At 50.7% G+C, this 19,610-nt stretch overlaps 1 protein-coding gene across 2 annotated transcripts in view; it reads right to left on the reverse strand.

Moving 5' to 3' along the window:
- Positions 1-426: 426 nt before the first annotated feature.
- Positions 427-19,610, reverse strand: part of rap1aa (RAP1A, member of RAS oncogene family a) — a 39,783-nt gene continuing 20,599 nt past the window's right edge. For both annotated transcript variants that reach the window (XM_064300179.1, XM_064300180.1), the window contains exons 2-7: positions 6,666-6,755; positions 5,229-5,297; positions 4,142-4,198; positions 3,181-3,321; positions 2,255-2,398; positions 427-571 (exon numbers count right to left, since the gene is read on the reverse strand). In XM_064300179.1, coding sequence (XP_064156249.1) covers positions 482-571; positions 2,255-2,398; positions 3,181-3,321; positions 4,142-4,198; positions 5,229-5,297; positions 6,666-6,722 — 558 coding nt within the window. In that variant the 5' untranslated portion in view covers positions 6,723-6,755 and the 3' untranslated portion in view covers positions 427-481. The remainder of the gene's footprint in view (positions 572-2,254; positions 2,399-3,180; positions 3,322-4,141; positions 4,199-5,228; positions 5,298-6,665; positions 6,756-19,610) is intronic.

Raw genomic sequence — 19,610 nt, forward strand, 5'->3', positions numbered from 1 at the left:
TAAAAGGCATGACTATTGGAGCGAATATACGGTACAGTACACGCAGACACGAACAAGCAATATAATCTCAGTGGTTCAGGGACACGTGCTGGCATCGGCTGGACAGCCTTTTTAATGCCTGAAACGGACAGAAGGCTGAACAACAACAGAGAGGAAGCGCACCAAGCACCATACTGCCAGCAGATGGCGCCGTTTCTCTCTGTTGAGGCCCCGAATCAAGGCAAAGGACAAAGCCAAATCAGACCACATTAATCAATGATGAAATGATTGAAATTGTTGCTTTTTCATTTTAAAAAAGAATATTTTGCTGAAAACTGGCAAAAGCCTACAAACAATGCAGTTGTGATAATCAAGTTTAATCAAAAGTGCATTGAACTGGAAATAAAACAGATAAAAACAGTCAGCTGTAAAAAAGCTCCACCCTAAAAGCGGGTGTAGCCACGCCCACTCACCTGGCTCAGAGCTGCTGCGGGCGGGAGCTTTAGAGCAGAGTGCAGTTTGATTTCTTTTTCGCCTTCTTCTTTTCCACCGGCGTTTTCCTATTTATCTGCCTGACCAGGTCATAGAAGATCTGCACAACGGAGAGAAGCACAAATGAGCACAGCTGCATTCTCAGGGGTGATTGGCCGAAACCTCCCTGCATTCTCAGAGGAGATTGGCCGAACCCTCCCTGCATACTCAGAGGAGATTGGCCGAACCCTCCCTGCATTCTCAGAGGAGATTGGCCGAACCCTCCCTGCATACTCAGAGGAGATTGGCCGAACCCTCCCTGCATTCTCAGAGGAGATTGGCTGAACTCTCCCTGAATTCTCAGAGGAGATTGGCCGAACCCTCCCTGCATTCTCAGAGGAGATTGGCTGAACCCTCCCTGAATTCTCAGAGGGGATTGGTCGAACCCTCAGAGGATGGTTTGATGATAAACCAAGAGAATCAACATAAACTTTCTACTTGAAATTATTCTACAGTCCTGGTCCACGCACTATCCTCTGTCAGTCTGGGGAGGGTGTAGACTGCCACATGCCTCCTGCAATACATGTGGAGTCGCCAGGCGCTTCTTTTCACCTGACAGCGAGGAGTTTCACTGGGAGAGCGTAACGCATGAAGAGGTTCACGCTATCTCCCCCAGATCCCCTCCCTGCTGAACAGGCGCCCAGACCAACCAGGAGTCGCTAATGCAGCGATCAGGACTCATACCCTCACCGGCTCTGAATAGCTTTTAAAACGGACTGAATGCAGAAATAAAAACTTTGGATGAGGATAAAAGCATGCGCTAAATGTAAATGGAATGGAAGACACAGGCTTCAGGAAACCCGAATGGGATTGGCTGGCGAGTTAACCAGCGATTCTGAATGGCAGACTATTGAAGGCAGTCCTTCTGATTGGTTCACACAAGACAGTGAGAGAGCAGACTGCTTCTCCACCCAGTAAGGGGGCTCAGTCTTACCCAATCCCCCAGAACGATCTGGGGAAGAATAGCTCTTTCACCGTTTGTATAAGAGCGTTTGAAATGGGCCCACACTCCACTCTTAGAGAGCCTTTGCACACCTCCACCCACTCAGAGTCGTGGGAAGGCATCGATACAAGAATAAAAAAGATCAGAGCAGAGCTCCCACGTGCTGCTAATAAAGCTCCAGCTGACAGTGTGGTTATCGCTTTCCAGCCAGTTGCTCCTTTTATGCAAAGATCTGGCACCGTGAAGTGTGTTCTCAGTTAACCGCCTGGGTGGATACAGGCTCTCCAGTGCCCACACTGTGTGTGTGGGTGTGTGTGAGAGTGTGTGTGTGTGTGTCTGTGTGTGTGTATGTGTGTGAGTGTGTGTGTGTGTGTGTGAGAGTGTGTGAGAAAGTGAGAGTGTGTGGTTGTCTGTGTGTGTGAGAGAGTGTGAGTGTGTGTGTGTGTCTGTGCATGCGTGTGCATTGTGTGTGTATGTGTGTATGCGTGCGTGGATGTGCAGTGTGCAAGTGTGTGCGTGTGCAGTGTGTGTATCTGTACGTCTGTGTGTGTGTGTGTGTGTGTGCCTGCATGTGCAGTGTGTGTGTGAGTTTGTGTGTGTGTGTGCGCAGTGTGAGTGTGTGTGTCTGTACGTCTGTGTGTGTGTGTGTGTGCATGTGCGTGTGTGTCTGCACGTCTGTGTGTGGGTGTGCGTGTGTGTGTCTGTACGTCTGTGTGTGTGTGTGCGCGCAGTGTGTGTGTCTATAGGTCTGTGTGTGAGTGTGTGTGTCTGTGTGTGTGAGCAGTGTGTGTGTGCGATCACCTCGTTAACGTTGATCTTGGATTTGGCTGAAGACTCTAAGAAGGCACAGTTGTTCCACTGGCGGGCCAGGTTCTGGCCCTGCTCCTTCCCCACCACCCGCTCCTCCTCCAGGTCACACTTATTCCCCACCAGGATCATGGGCACCTGCAGGAGCAGGGGAGAGACCAGCACAGTCACCCAGCACCGCACACACTTAACACCTGTCCTTAACACTGCCTAGGATTCAGCCCACACCTGTCCTTAACACTGCCTAGGATTCAGCCCACACCTGTCCTTAACACTGCCTAGGGTTCAGCCCATACCTGTCCTTAACACTGCCTATGGTTCAGCACATACCTGTCCTTAACACTGCTTTAACTGCAGTAAAAATCAAGAGCACCAAGGACCCCTGATCCTGTTACGATGGAGGAAGCTCACCTGGCCAGCCTTGAAATGAACTCCTGACCCAAAATTATAATTGGCCACAAATGGAATTTAATGTATATGGTGACTGAATGAATCTCATTGGTTGAAACCACAGTTCTTTGTCTCTGAAAACTATATAAACTCATGTACTGGACTTCCAAAGACCGTACTTGTACCTCTTCCTGACTGGTCGTATTAAGAGATCAAAAGTAGCTCCTGACTCTGTCATTCCTAAACTTTATCTCCAACACTTAAGAAATTCCTACAATAGCCAGGAAGCATCAGACAATCACCAACTGCATTGTGCAACAGGTCGTTACCAACATACTATGATTAGAGGAGACCCTTCTGTTTTCTACAAATAAGGCCTTCCTATCCCTATTGTACCATCCCTGCTTTCTCAGACTTTGCAGTTAATGGCTGACAATCCCTGCATTCTGTATTTCGGCTGGTTCTCTGATACAGACTGTAAAGAGGCACCTGCCGTGGGAAGGTAAGGATTTAAACATGGGGTCACTCACGTCCTCAGTGTCCTTCACCCGTAGGATCTGCTCCCTCAGGTCCTGGAGGTCGTTAAACGTGGACTGTGCTGTGATGGAGTATACTAGTGCAAAACCCTGGCCGTTCTTCATGTACAGGTCCCGCATCGCCGTGAACTGCTCCTGTGGAGGGAGAGGGGGGAGGGAGGGGGAGAGAGAGCGAGAGATGGAGCGTGTGAGAGAGAGATGATGGAGAGGGTGTGTGAGAGAGAGAGATGATGATGGAGGGAGCGTGTGAGAGATGGTACGTCACTTCTGCTCACATACAATATTCCCCCCGCACCCAATCCACCAAACATTTAGCCCACCTCCACACACGACACCTCACGCTCCCAGTCTCCACGCCCCCCGCTCTACGCCCCCCCCGCCTTTTTGCTCCTCCAAACTGCCCCGCTCCAAGCTCCCTGTCCCCAAACTGCCCCGCTCCATGCTCCACACCCCCAAATTGCCCCACTCCAAGCTCCCCGTCCCCAAACTGCCCCGCTCCAAGCTCCTGTCCCAACTGCCCTCTCCACGTCAACCCCAATTGCCCGCTCCAGCTCCCACCCCAATTGCCCCTCAGTCCAACTCCAATGCCCCGCTCAAGCTCCCTGTCCCAGCCCCACTCACCCCAATTGCCCCGCTCAGCTCCCGTCCCAATGCCCGCTCCAATCCCACCCCAAACTGCCCCGCTCCAAGCTCCCTGTCCCAAACTGCCCCGCTCCACGCTCCACACCCCAAATTGCCCCGCTCCAAGCTCCCTACCCCAAATTGCCCCGCTCAGCTCCCCACCCAACTGCCCGCTCCAGCTCCTTGTCCCAAACTGCCCCGCTCAAGCTCCCACCCAAACTGCCCGCTCCAAGCTCCCTGTCCCCAAACTGCCCCGCTCCACGCTCCACACCCCCGCCTCCACGCTCCACACCCTCGCTCCACACCCCCGCCTCCACACTCAGGCTCCACTTACCGTCCCCGCTGTGTCCAGGATCTCCAGCATGCACTGCTGCCCGTCTACTTCCACTTGCTGTGTGTGTGTCAGAGAGAGAGAGAGAGAGAGAGAGAGAGAGAGAGAGGCAGGAGAGGGAGAGAGAGGCAGGAGAGAGAGGGAGATAGGGGAGAGGGAGAGAAAAGAGACAGAGCGAGGGGGAGAGAGAGAGGCAAGAGAGAGAGGGAGAGAGAGAGCAAGGGAGAGGGACATAGGGGATAGAGAGAGGGAGAGAGGGACACAGGGGATAAAGAGAGGGACAGAGAGACGGGATAGCGAGAGGGAGAGAGAAAAGAGAGGGAGAAAGGTAGACGGAGGGAGAGGGAGAGTGGAGAGAGGGAGAGAAAAGAGACAGAGCAAGGGGGGAAGAAAGAGAGAGGCAGACAGGGGATAGAGGGATGGAGGGAAAAGGGAGAGAGGGAGCAATGATTGCTTTATTCAATTTTACCTTTTATTTAACCAGGTAGGTCAACTCAATTACCTTAAGCAGTGGCTATCTGGGAAATAAAAGCTGGTAGGAAATGAAAGGGATTGAGTTGCCAATCAGATAGCGGGCATAGAGGCAGTTTTCTTTGTGGGAACTTGACCCGGATGCCAGGGTTAACACCCCTACGCTTTCAGAAACCGCTCATGGGATCTTTAATGAGCAGTCAGGGCCTCAGTTTAATATTTCATTGAAAGCACAGAAGATGCTTTGTGTCATTGTGCTGGGCCACTGAGTTTGCATTCTGGGCAGAGGGAACAGTGCCCCCTACTGGCCCACCAACATCCGCAGTGACTTGCTTTACTTCAACACATACAATTGATTTATGCAGCAGTAATTTTATTATTGAGGATTATTATTGGATTCGGTACCTTGCTCAAGAGTACAACAGCAGCACAGCTGCATACCTATACTACACTGCCACCCATCCAAGAATGAACCGAGCCCAGGCCTGCTTAGCTTCAACACTTAACATTAAGAGGGTACAGAATGGCTGTGGGCTGATGATGATGATGATGATGAGCACACAAGATCATGTGTGGTTTCGCTTGCACATCGGGTCCAGCTCATCGGGTACTCTCTTACCTTTCTGTAGGAGTCTTCTATTGTGGGGTCATACTTCTCCACAAATATTCCCTGTACAAATTGGACTGTCTGAAGGGAGGAAAGAAGAAGTAAGGAGGGAGGGGAGAGAGAGAGAGAGAGAGAGAGAGAGAAATTATCTCAGCAAACCCAAAACCTTCTGTCTCCTTTCTTACTGCTGATTTCACAGAGAGAAAAGAGAAAGCAACCGATGTAGGGGGTGGGGTCAAAAGCATGGCCAAGCCCAGCACATCGGGATCTGTGCGCCAGCTTAGGCTAATTCCAGGCATGTACTGGCAAAAGAGTCCACACACCTCCCTTCCATGGCTTAAAACAGCTGCTAACTGAAAGGGAAGGACTGGAGTTGGAGTTTGAGATCCGACTCAAAGCCGGAGTTTGAGATCAGACTCAAAGCCGGAGTTTGAGATCCGACTCAAAGCCGGAGTTTGAGATCCGACTCAAAGCCGGAGTTTGAGATCCGGCTCAAAGCCGGAGTTTGAGATCAGACTCAAAACCAGATCTGAGCCAAAGTGCCTCCGATTGAAGCCCATGAGGTATCACTCTGGCTGAAGAGTTTTTCCCCTTGGACAGTGGCAAGAGGTCGAGGGTGTCATGCTCCCTATTTCTAAAAAAGGGGCGAGGCTCAGGCAGGCCACCGCCCCCTTAGGGGTGGGGTCAACTCCAGCTACACACTCACAGTGCCCTGCCCCTCCTATGGATGGCCGTCCTCATCGCACCGACAGACAGGCTGAGAGACCAGCAGAGGGGCGCCTCAGACTTAAACGGGTGCAACGCCAAGCTCTCCTGGGCTGGCTCGACTGTCACCATGGACACCAGAATCAGTGTCGTAGACACGACAGTCAGAATTGTGGAATTGAGGCATGGAAATTTTTGCAAAAAAAGGCACTTCTCTTCACACAAATGAAGCCTAAAAAGGCTAGAATGGCACACATATTTATGACCTCAGGAGTGCATATTTCGGTACGTTCAGAGTCACTGAAAGTATAAATATTAATGATACAGGAATCATACAGGAAGCACGGCCCAGCCTCTCTCACCACTGTTCCTCTCCACGTGAGTCAGGCTGCTCTTTCTGGAGCTAACTTCTGAATGAAATGTCATCACCTACATACAGTTTCCAAAGTTTCTAAAAGACATTCCAGACTGAGAAGTTGTTATTGGTTTTGTACAAATCCTTCAATAATTCTCTTAAAATGAAAGGATTACAGCCGATGTTGTAATTCAAATCAGATTAGCAAATCAGAGGCGATTAATTTCCGGGGCATGGAGTATGGAGAAGGTAGGGCTTCAACGTCACAATCCGTAGTCACGGGATGGGCTTCACGAGGGTCTGTAGCTCTTTGGTCGAGGGGGGCCACTGGGGCTGTGGGGGGGGGGGTCTGAAAGCAAGGCAGGGGTAAAGAAGCAGCCTGTACTCACCAGAGCGGATTTGCCCACACCCCCTGAGCCTAGCACCACTAGCTTGTATTCACGCATGATGGGGTCTGTTCAAAAAAACGGTGCAGCAGTCTGTGTGAGAAAGAGAGGGAGGGAGGGGGAGGAGAGAGAGAGAGAGAGAGAGAGAGAGAGAGAGAGAGAGAGATGGTTAAAAGCAGACCTTCCAATGAGTTCAAAAATCAGCGCCAATCACACAATTTTCAGATGAGTGACAGTGCCTTATGACTGGGTGGGACTCAATGAGCCACTGAGGTTGGGGACATGACTAAGGTGAAGGTGAAAGAGGGGAGTCCGTGTCTCTCATTCGCTGACTTTATTTGGGTGGCCCGCCCTAATAAATTTGCCCCCGCCAGAAAAGCTTTTTTTGTATCCAGTTGTTAATTTCACCCGTCACCAGTTTTTAGTTTAGCGCAATGGAAATGCGGTTCAAAATGAAATGCATATGTGCAACAAAAGTTCACTGTACTGCAGCAGAGAACTACAGCTTTTCAAGAGAATCACCTGTAGCTCCTCAATTGTTATTTATAAATCAATCCAGGAAACTGTTGTTGTTATTGATAGCGGAGTTGGATGTTGTGTCTAGTTAAGGTGTTCACCGGACCACGGTTGACAGCTGAACACGTGGTGTTAAATGAAGCACTGTTTCTCCCTGCAGACTGTTTCGCATTCCCCGCACTGTAAAGGCTCGTTCAGACCAAGGATTAGCGACGGGCGGGCTGCAGCTGGCGAGGTTTGCAACAAAAACGGACCTGCTGACCTGAAGAGATGCGACACTGATCACGGTTACCATAGCAGCGACTCCACACTCTTCCTAGTTTACAGTTACTTCCTTGTTGGTTGCAATACTCAACTGGAAAATATCTCCAGGCCAGTATAGCAAAAATGAATGAAAGTAGCAGCGACACTGAAATGCGTGCAGTAGCAGCAGTAACTGCTACTAAAAGCACGGGCTCTTTAATTTCACCCGTATTTTCCCGAGCAGTGTGCTCACTGAAGAGCTGGTGTCACCGTGGATTGGGGACGAGACTGCTCTCACACCGCGGGCTCTTTAATTACCACAGCGATCCTTTTTTAAAAATGTCGTAGGCAGCAGTGTAAACACAACCGCCGCCACAATTAAGGGAAACAAATTCAGGGAAGCACAAAATTCAGCTGTAGCGGCACGGCGCAGCTGAGCAAAGAAAGGCTAAATGACGGCAGAGCAGAATTCACAGAGACGTGGAGGTCACCAGACGCTTCAGCCTCAAACGCACGGATGGAGACTCCAGCTAAACGCAGCCGGGAAAAAAACAAGGAAGAAGAACCAAAGACCTGCAACACCACACTGACACACGTGTACTCCAAGTAGCCTGCCATACTCTCATTCCGGGAGGCTGCTGCTAGTGGAGACAAGGCAGGCAGACAGATAGTAATCCCTGGGTAAAAGAAATCTCACTTGACTGAAGAAGTCTAAGTACAATCTGAATACAAACTCGCACACCTGTATTTGGTGCAGAAGAGTGGGAGACAGGGTACCCCGTTAAATCTGGCCCAATCGTTTCTGTGTCCACAGTGCTTGCACAAGCCGAAGCTCACGTAAGGGACTCTACAGCACGCTCATGCCAGGGGTAAAAGGGTTGTCTTCGCCTTTCTTTTTGTTGTCGTGTTTTCCGTTTTCCCAGAAAACTCTGATGTACGTGCTTCGGTTTCCCCTCCCCTCACAAGCCAGCGCAGCCCGAAGGGTTCCGGAGAACATTCCTTTATTCCGGCAGAGAACACGCGGCAGGGAGGCTAACGGCTGTCTCTGCTTCTGACGAGGCCGCTTAAACAGCCCGCGGCAGCTCGGAAGGCATGGAAACGTCACGGAACTGGGGCGGGAACAACCTGGGAACGATGCTGGAACAGGGCGGGACTGGGGCGGGAACAACCTGGGAACGATGCTGGAACATGGGGACTGGGGCGGGGAAAAACCTGGGAACGATGCTGGAACATGGTGGGACTGGGGCGGGAGCAACCTGGGAACGATGCTGGAACATGGCGGGACTGGGGCGGGAACAACCTGGGAACGATGCTGGAACATGGCGGGACTGGGGCGGGAACAACCTGGGAACGATGCTGGAACATGGCGGGACTGGGGCGGGAACAACCTGGGAACGATGCTGGAACATAATGGGACTGGGGCGGGAACAACCTGGGAACGATGCTGGAACATAATGGGACTGGGGCAGGAACAACCTGGGAACGATGCTGGAACATAATGGGACTGGGGCAGGAACAACCTGGGAACGATGCTGGAACATGGTGGGACTGGGGCGGGAACAACCTGAGAACGATGCTGGAACATAATGGGACTGGGGCGGGAACAACCCGGGAACGATGCTGGAACATGGTGGGACTGGGGCGGGAACAACCTGGGAACGATGCTGGAACATAATGGGACTGGGGCGGGAACAACCTGGGAACGATGCTGGAACATGGCGGAACTGGGGCGGGAACAACCTGGGAACGATGCTGGAACATGGTGGGACTGGGGCGGGAACAACCTGGGAACGATGCTGGAACATAAAGGGACTGGGGCGGGAACAACCCGGGAACGATGCTGGAACATGGTGGGACTGGGGCGGGAACAACCTGGGAACGATGCTGGAACATAATGGGACTGGGGCGGGAACAACCTGGGAACGATGCTGGAACATGGAGGGACTGGGGCGGTAACAACCTGGGAACGATGCTGGAACATGGCGGGACTGGGGCGGGAACAACCTGGGAACGATGCTGGAACAGGGCGGAAGTGGGGCGGGAACATCGTGGGAATGACAGGGAAACGAAGCTGGAACAGGAGGGCCGTCCCGCCCTGCCCGAGCTCGCCACGAGGACACCCACGCACACAGGTAACAAAATGAAGATGCGTTTCCGGAAAAGATGCCGCAGCCCTGGAAGTGATGGATAAAGGCCACGCCCTTCCTCCTAAAGCTCGGACAGCGGCCCTGCCAAGACAGAATGGGGAGAAATCCCACGTCTCCTCGTACAAGAGACTAAGCCATATAAGGGCATCCATCTCCTCTATCCCACAATGCTCTCTGACCACCTGCCTACAGCATTAGACAACTCCACTCTTAAATACTCTGTGCCTTGCGTTAGTCAAACAGAGAGAGAGGGAGAAAGAGTGCACTGAGAGAGAGCAAACGCAGCTCACTGGCAGCTACACGTGCTCAGAGTCAGTCGCTTGTGCTCCTAGCCGCACAAGAAATCATCAGTCCCTTTAAATCCATGATATCACCACATTATCCACTTTTTTCCACCAAAAGAGCATTTTTTTCTCCATGTAAGGTTTGGGGGAATGGGGAAAACAGCAGGAGCTCTGCAGATTTCGGAGTGGTTTTCCCATCCTGGCTCGGAGAAGAGGAAAAAGAGAGGGAGATTACAGAAGGAGCTGAAAGACTTGCTCGGTAATTCCTCCTAATGAATATCAGAAAACCGTTTGTCATCACAAACGTCTCCAAGTGGCCAAAAACCATTGCATTACCAGCAATGCACCAGAAGTTACCGAATAAAAAAATTAAATGCGGTCCATTAGCCTCAAATGACCTCAGACTATATTCAACCCACACATTAAAATGAAACGTTTACCAATAAGCTTGAAAAATAAATTAGGGCTGTCAATCGATTAAAATATTTAATCGGGATTAATCGCATGATTGTCCATAGTTAATCATGATTAGCCTAATCGCAAATTAATCACACATTTTTTATCTGTTCAAAATGTACCTTAAAGGGATATTTTTCAAGTGTTTCAAGTGTTCAATACTCTTATCAACATGGGAGTGGACAAATATGCTTGCTTTATGCAAATGTATGTTCATTTATGATTGGAAATCAATTGACAACCAAAAACAATGACAAACATTGTCCAGAAACCCTCAAAGGTACTGCATTTAGCATAACAAAATATTCTCAAATCATAACATGGCAAACTCAAGCCCAACAGGCAACAACAGATGGCATATTGACCTGCTAAATTTAACATTACTTAGTAATATGAGTACTCACACAATGTAGTGTGTTCAACTTTACGCTTATAAAGGTTCACTAAATCATCCTGTTTTTTTAAGCATTAACACAGAACGATGGACCTCAATGCATCGCAACAACAGACACGTCGTAGTACAACAGGTACACTGGTCAGCTAAATTTTCCATTACTCAAAGATCATTCCCTGGATCCCTCGCACTTCTAAAGCAAATCACACAACGTAATTGTGTCCAACCTCACATGGGGAAAATAAAGGCTCACAAAAACATCCCCTTCTACTATGTAGGATCAAAACAGGAAGATACAAAATAAAACAAACAATAAATAAAGTGAGCAGGAAACAGTGGAAAGGGAGTATAATACAGAACTCCACAAGTCGGGCCTCGTTTTTCACTAGTTCCGAGTCGTCTTGAACGCAGCATAAGGGTCGGGCAAACGTTCATCATAACAGAACGTGCGTTAACGTGCGTTAACTTTGACAGCCCTAAAAAAAAATATAAGTATATAAAAAGACTTTGAACAGGACAGTAAAATTTAGGCAAATCCAACAAGAAAAATTAATAAAGCCAGTAATATCTCTCAGAGAAATGAACAGGGAAGAATCTCTATCTATCTGGGAGAACATGAGTCACTCTCTGTCCATAAACAGGGACAGAGGACACCCTGCAGCCACAGGGATGGTCCGAGCGTGTGCTGCTAGCCTGGGCACAGGATGGGGAGTGTAGGGGTGATGGGGAGTGTAGGGGGGCCCGGGGTGATGGGGAGTGTAGGGGGGCCCGGGGTGATGGGGGGTGTAGGGGTGATGGGGGGTGTAGGGGTGATGGGGGGTGTAGGGGTGATGGGGGGTGTAGGGGTGATGGGGAGTGTAGGAGTGATGGAGAGTGTAGGGGTGATGGGGAGTGTAGGGGTGATGGGGAGTGTAGGGGTGATGGGGAGTGTAGGAGGTCCCAGGGTGATGGGGAGTGTAGGAGGTCCCAGGGTGATGGGGAGTGTAGGAGGTCCCAGGGTGATGGGGAGTGTCGGGGATCCAGGGTGATGGGGAGTGTAGGAGGTCCCAGGGTGATGGGGAGTGTAGGATGTCCCAGGGTGATGGGGAGTGTAGGAGGTCCCAGGGTGATGGGGAGTGTAGGGGTGATGGGGAGTGTAAGAGGTCCCAGGGTGATGGGGAGTGTAGGAGGTCCCAGGGTGATGGGGAGTGTAGGAGGTCCCAGGGTGATGGGGAGTGTAGGGGATCCGGGGTGATGGGGAGTGTAGGGGATCCGGGGTGATGGGGAGTGTAAGAGGTCCCAGGGTGATGGGGAGTGTAAGAGGTCCCAGGGTGATGGGGAGTGTAGGGGATCCGGGGTGATGGGGAGTGTAGGGGATCCGGGGTGATGGGGAGTGTAGGGGTGATGGGGAGTGTAAGAGGTCCCAGGGTGATGGGGAGTGTAGGAGGTCCCAGGTGATGAGATGTAAGAGGTCCCAGGGTGATGGAATGCCTTCACTTTGTCATAAACAGGGAACAATGAAACCTGCACCACAGATGATACAGCGTGTGCTAGCTGGGAAACAGTGGGATGTAGGGGTGATGGGAGTAGGGAGGCCCGGGAGGAGTTAGGGGCCCGGTGATGGTTAGGGTGATGGGTCGAGGTGTGGGGTCTGTGGGAGGGAGCTAGAGTGATGGAAAGTGTCAGGTGCTGGAGTATAGGGAGGGAGTGACGTTACGGGGTGAGGATGTAGAGGCCTAAGGGAATGGGATGTAGGATGGTCCCAGGTGAATGGAGTGTAGGGGATCCGGCAGTAGAGAATGTAGGAAGGTCCACAGGGTAAATTGGATAGAATGTCCAGAGTGATGGATGTAGGAATGTCCAGGGAGGAGTAGAGTCCAGTTATTATTGGGGAGAACTGAGTGAGGTCCGGGATGGGATGAGAGTCACGGTGATCGGAGTAGGAGAGTCCGGTGAGGGGAGGTGGAGTCCCAGGGTGATGGGATGAGAGGCCAGGTGATGGAGTGTAGGCCAGGGTGATGGGGAGTGTCAGGGACGGGTGATGGGAGTGATGGGCCCAGGGTGGGAGTGTAGGAGGTCCCGGGTGATGGGGGTGTCAGGTCGGTGATGGGGAGTGTAGGAGGTCAGGTGATGGGGAGTGTAGGAGTCAGGTGATGGGGAGTGTAGGAGGTCCAGGGGATGGGGAGTGTAGGGGGTCCCGGGGTGATGGGGAGTGTAGGAGTCCGGGTGATGGGGAGTGTAGGAGGTCCCGGGTGATGGGGAGTGTAGGAGGTCCAGGTGATGGGGAGTGTCAGGGTCCAGGGTGATGGGGAGGTGGTGTCCAGGGTGATGGGGAGTGTAGGGTCCAGGTGATGGGGAGTGTAGGCGGGTGATGGGGAGTGTCAGGGTCGGTGATGGGAGTGTAGGAGGTCCCGGGTGTGGGATGTGGGATCGGGTGATGGGAGGTCAGGGTGATGGGGAGTGTAAGAGGTCCCAGGGTGATGGGGAGTGTAGGGGTATGGGGTGTAGGGGGGCCAGGGGTGATGGGGAGTGTAGGAGGTCCCAGGGTGATGGGGAGTGTAGGAGGTCCCAGGGTGATGGGAGGTAGGGGTGATGGGGAGTGTAGAGGTCCCAGGGTGATGGGGAGTGTAGGAGGTCCCAGGGTGATGGGGAGTGTAGAGGTCCCAGGGTGATGGGGAGTGTAGGAGGTCCGGGTGATGGGGAGTGTAGGGATCGGGTGATGGGGAGTGTAAGAGGTCCCAGGGTGATGGGAGTGTAGGAGGTCCGGGTGATGGGGAGTGTAGGGGATCGGGGATGGGGAGTGTAGGGTCCGGGTGATGGGGAGTGTAGGGGTGCGGGTGATGGGGTTAGAGGTCCCAGGGTGATGGGGAGTGTAGGAGGTCCCAGGGTGATGGGGAGTGTAGGAGGTCCCAGGGTGATGGGGAGTATAGGAGGTCCCAGGGTGATGGGGAGTGTAGGAGGTCCCAGGGTGATGGGGAGTATAGGAGGTCCCAGGGTGATGGGTAGTGTAGAGGTCCCAGGGTGAATTGCGAGCCCTCAGGGTTTACTCCCCCCGGGGGGATCATATCTCACACAGTGCCACTGCAGGGACCAGCACAGCTCAGGTCACCGGCCCTGCAGGTGAGCTGGCCGAACTTCACAGCGACAGAGCCACAAATAGCCTAATCCCATTAGCGCTAACCAGCGTCAGCGAAAGAGCTTCAGGCTGCCCCATCAGCCCACAACTCAGACACGCCCGCCAGCAACCGACCAATCCGCAGCAATGACAGAACGAAGGGTTCCTGCAGAGCGTGATGGGCGGAGCCACAAGCTGTCAGTCAGAGCCGGTTTGAACCAACCAAAAGATTGTGCTGTCCACAGCAAGCCATGATGATTGGATAAGCTCACTGAGTAGATTGTAGCTCCGCCAATCTTTGGTTTCACCTTCAGGCCTGCAAAACAGGGCCCAGCCGTAGTACCGGTACAGAATGATTTCCAGTGCTGATCAGACATAACTTTGTTTACCCCATCTCCAGCCAAGTACCTGGGACAGGCAGAAACATGACTGGACAGATGACCTGAAACAGATATCAGCCCAGGGAGGGGGGCTGGGCGGTTCCCTTAGCAACCATACAGCTGAAAAAGCAAGGCTGAAGGAGGCCTGCTGGCCTTGCGGAACATGCTGCAGGAGCAAGTTACACAGCTCGACAAGCACTGAAACAACCCATATCAGCTCCGCTGGGTGCCATTTTGGCTCAACACGTTGATTAACGTGTGCCTGGATGTGCCATTCACTGCAGCCCATTTCTATGCCTATTAAATGGCTGAAGGTTTCGGGAAATTGTGGACAAAACAGCACAGGGATGATGTATAAGCATTGATTCACTGCAATTTCTCTTGAAACGGAGACAAACTGACAGTGCTGTCGATTTGCAGACTTACTAAACCACCTTATCACCCAATATGTGCGATTAGACCGGTCCTAGAGATGCTGTGAAGCTACAGTCCTTCCAATACCACTCCAGCCTCGATATGGCCCTCCCATGCCACCTGAGCTGGGCGTATGTCCATATCTGATGAAAACGTGTTTTCGACGTACAAAACCGCCAGGTTACTCACACACACAAAGCACCGTGTATAACTCATTCATTCAAACTGGCAAAATCTTGGCCTGCCAAGTATTGATATCAAAATTACGCCCAGTTACTGTACTACAAACAATATTGGCTATCTTACCTCACACAAATTAAACAAGCTGTATTCCAAAGCAATGCTACCCAATGTTTCCTCAATTGTTTCAAGTCACTTGGCCCTGTGTTTGTAATGAGTAAGTGATAATAGTAATTCACATATAAATGTAGGCTATGACAGACATGCATAAACATAAAAGCATGCAAATAAATATATCCTACATTCTGAAATAAACATAGGCATGGATTCAATCCTTTACCATGAATGCCAAATAAATGAAAGTGTATGTTATATTTTTTAATGGAAGTGCTTTTAATGGGCCATTGCACACGACAGACCTATGAATCGTTTGTATGTCGGTAGAGGATATATAGGGCTAGCTAACATGAATTTAGAAATGTGGCATTGCAGGGTTAAAGGTACATTAGCGTAGTTAAAAAGTAGTTACTGGTGCACAGGCAGCGGTGAATGTGAACGGTGTTTTAGTTGAGAAAACTGGACATACCAGGCGTGAAATCATAGTCTTGAAGCAGTTCCTATACGACCGTTAACGTTCCCAACCGGACCGAATCGCTATGCAGATATTAGACATCAATACCGGTGGCGTCTGTTATGTGTACTAACGTTATACAGTTGGTGTGTCGTCTCATTAGCAAGGTAGCTAACGTTAAACTCGGTCGTCTCGTTAGCAAGGTAGCTAACGTAAACTCGGTCGTCTCGTTAGCAAGGTAGCTAACGTTAAACTCGGTCGTCTCGTTAGCAAGGTAGCTAACGTTAAACTCGGTAAAGCTGCCGAAAGCGGAACTGTCTTAAGTGTGGGTGTATTTATTTGGATTTCAGAAGTGTAAATGAGTTTCGTTTATTTTGTGTCTGTATCCAATGTTTTCATTGGTTGATGTAAGTAAAATGACCAATGAGGACACATTTTTGTGGGCAGAAAAAAGGAGAAAAGTTTGGGGCTTTATTGTGCAGACGTGTGAAGTTGTTTGTGAATTCTGTGTGTTGAGGTCAGAAGGTACAAAATTTTTTGTTTTTAAGGGCTGAGAGTTTCTTACAGAAACTATATTTCGCCAAACTTTCGGTGCTGTATAGGTATGGGGCATGCCGCCCCACCAAGGCGTAACTTGACGGGATGGCATACCTGCCATCCCAATACTCCAGTCCCCATTGGCTCACCCCTCCATCTGAAGGGCGTGGCTCGACCCAGCCCACAGCATCTGTGTTTCTGCATTACCCAAGTGCCAGCCGCACCGTGCTCAGAGGAACAAAATGGCCGCTCCGTGCCACTCACCCCCTTGGCACCCCTGCCCATTTGCAATGCTAAGGAGGGAGAGAGGGGCGGGGCTGCTCGTACCACCGCGCCAGAGCCAGACAGCTGCAGAGCCAGGCACAGAGGACCACAGATACACTCACCAGAGAGACCGCACAGATACTCACCAGAGAAATCACACAGAGACACTCATCAGAGAGACCACACGGAAACACTCAGCAGAGACCACACTAAACACTCACCAGAGAAACCACACTAAACACTCACCAGAGAGACCACACAGATACACTGAGCAGAGAGACTACACAGACACACACACCAGAGAAACCACACTAAACACTCACCAGAGAGACCACGCAGAAACTCACCAGAGAGACCACACAGATACACTGAGCAGAGAGACTACACAGACACACTCACCAGAGAAACCACACTAAACACTCACCAGAGACCACGTAGAAACTCACCAGAGAGACCACACTAAACACTCACCAGAGACCACACAGAAACTCACCAGAGAGACCACACAGGTACACTGAGCAGAGAGACTACACAGACACACTCACCAGAGAAACCACACTAAACAGTCACCAGAGACTACGTAGAAACTCACCAGAGAGACTACACTAAACACTCACCAGAGACCACACAGAAACTCACCAGAGAGACCACACAGATACACTGAGCAGAGAGACCACACAGATATACTCATCAGAGAGACCACACAGATACACTCACCAGAGAGACCACACAGATATACTCACCAGAGATACCACACAGATAAACTCACCAGAGAAACCACACTAAACACTCACCAGAGAGACCACACAGAAACTCACCAGAGAGACCACACAGACACACTCACCAGAGAAACCACACTAAACACTCACCAGAGAGACCACGTAGAAACTCACCAGAGAGACCACACAGATAGACTCACCAGAGACTACACAGATACACTCACCAGAGAAACCACACAGACACTCACCAGAGAAACCACACTAAACACTCACCAGAGAGACCACACAGAGACACTCACCAGAGAAACCACACAGACACTCACCAGAGAGACCACGCAGAAACACTCACCAGAGAGACCACACAGATAAACTCACCAGAGAGACCACACAGATAAACTCACCAGAGAGACCACACAGAAATCCTCAGAAAGACCTTAGTGAAACGGTCACCGGAGACTTTGAGGCATTCATACGATTGTAGAATTTTCTAAAAAAAGTTGCGTTACTTTAAGAATAACATACATCATTTACTTTACAATTAAAGGAACATGACGTTTCACCTTGGTCCTCATCAGCCTGTGCTCTGTCTGGCTAAAAGTCAGGGCTTGATGAATGATTAGAGTAAGGAAGAGGAAGTGATGAAACAGGAAGCGCGCAGCACCCAACCAGCAGTGAGGGCGCTCCTGCTGCAGTAACCTCCAGCCCGCCACGGCACCAGCAGCCTGGCAGGCCACGTGCACACGCCACAGCTGCCACGATACAGCCATGTTTGACTGGTGAAGTTACTGACCCAACGTAATGTGCAGCTCCTGCTCGGCAGCTGACAAAACTCTAGAAAGCCTTCTTTCCCGATTCGCTCACAAGGGGAACCAGCGGCCTTCGAAAGCTCGCAGATCACACGGAACTGGAGCGGAGGCCACCCACAGCACTGGAGCACGTGACCCTCAAAGCTCCACCTCTGTCCAAGGTTCAGGAACAGCCATTCCAGGCTGAGGGCCATGTTCTCTACTGAAGGGCACTCGTTTTACGCCACACTTGGAGAGGAACGCATCACAGCAGCAACCAGGATCACAAAACGAGAGGCACCAGCGGTGACACTTCCCAAGAGCGCTACGGCCTGAATAAGAGCACGGAAAACAGAGATCAGTACTCCGCAGAGCCATCATAAATTCAGCGATCGCCATTTTCTCCTGCGAGACATAGCCGTGCATGGTTCATCTGCGCAGTCACACTGAGCTGGTTTTGAGGTAAGTCGACGTCAGACTACAAACCCTGCCTACCTGGAACCGCTTTGACCACTTTATCACAGTATCACTGCATCTTTAGCATATGACATGCCACATTCAGTAGCTCACTAATCTAGCATCACTCCCACAAACTTTTAACCGCAGCGGAGAGCTTGTATAACCCGTAAAGGAATCAGAAGCGGCCATTCGGCTTCTAAAATGGAATCAGCACTACCTACTGACACATTAATAGAAACACAACAGACAATACCGGGTTTACTCAAATAGAATACTGGGATGAAGGAATGCGCTCTGTTGCTATGGTGCTTTCACTAGCATGGCGGGACAGGCACTGCTGCACTGTCGGAACACCAGGTTACAAAAAGCTCACGAAACAGATTTTTGATCGTTCACCCTGCTCCCGATCCCACACCATCCAGATCTAAAACAGACCGGGCCTACCATCAAAAGAAGAAGAGGAAAGCACAAGCGTGCTTCATAACAGGAGCCTGGACTTCATTACTGGAGCTAGAACTTCAAGGTGTTCACTGAGACCGTCTGCACAATGGAACCAGAATCCTCAGACAGCATTTTCCACTGCTCCAGTCAGAGCCCTTATCGCTCCAGTGACACACAGGTGAGGCTATATCAGCTCATACACAGGTGAGGCTATATCAGCTCATACACAGGTGAGGGTATACCAGCTCATACACAGGTGAGAGTATATCAGCTCATACACAGGTGAGGGTATACCAGCTCATACACAGGTGAGGATATATCAGCTCATACACAGGTGAGGGTATATCAGCTCACACACAGGTGAGGATATATCATACACAGGTGAGGGTATATCAGCTCATACACAGGTGAGGGTATACCAGCTCATACACAGGTGAGGGTATACCAGCTCATACACAGGTGAGGGTATACCAGCTCATACACAGGTGAGGGTATACCAGCTCATACACAGGTGAGGCTATATCAGCTCATACACAGGTGAGGGTATACCAGCTCATACACAGGTGAGAGTATATCAGCTCATACACAGGTGAGGGTATACCAGCTCATACACAGGTGAGGATATATCAGCTCACACACAGGTGAGGATATATCATACACAGGTGAGGGTATATCAGCTCATACACAGGTGAGGATATATCAGCTCATACACAGGTGAGGTTATATCAGTTCATACACAGGTGATAATAATAATAATAATAATAATAGTAATACATTTAATCTGTAATGCACTTTTCATTAGAAATAAATCCCAAAGTGCTAAAATGTACACAGGTGAAAATACACAGATGAAAATATATCAGCCGATATATGAAATATATCAGGGAGGGCTTCATATCAGAAAACTGGGCCTGTCAGAGAAATGGGAACGGATAAAGGGGTGACCATCGCCCGACCGCCTTCGGGTCCAAACCAGCCATCAGCACATGGGGGGTGACCATCACCCGACCGCCTTTGGGTCCAAACCAGCCATCAGCACATGGGGGGTGACCATCGCCCGACCG

The sequence above is a fragment of the Anguilla rostrata genome, chromosome 11 (genome assembly GCF_018555375.3).
Source record: "Anguilla rostrata isolate EN2019 chromosome 11, ASM1855537v3, whole genome shotgun sequence".
NCBI lineage: Eukaryota > Metazoa > Chordata > Actinopteri > Anguilliformes > Anguillidae > Anguilla > Anguilla rostrata.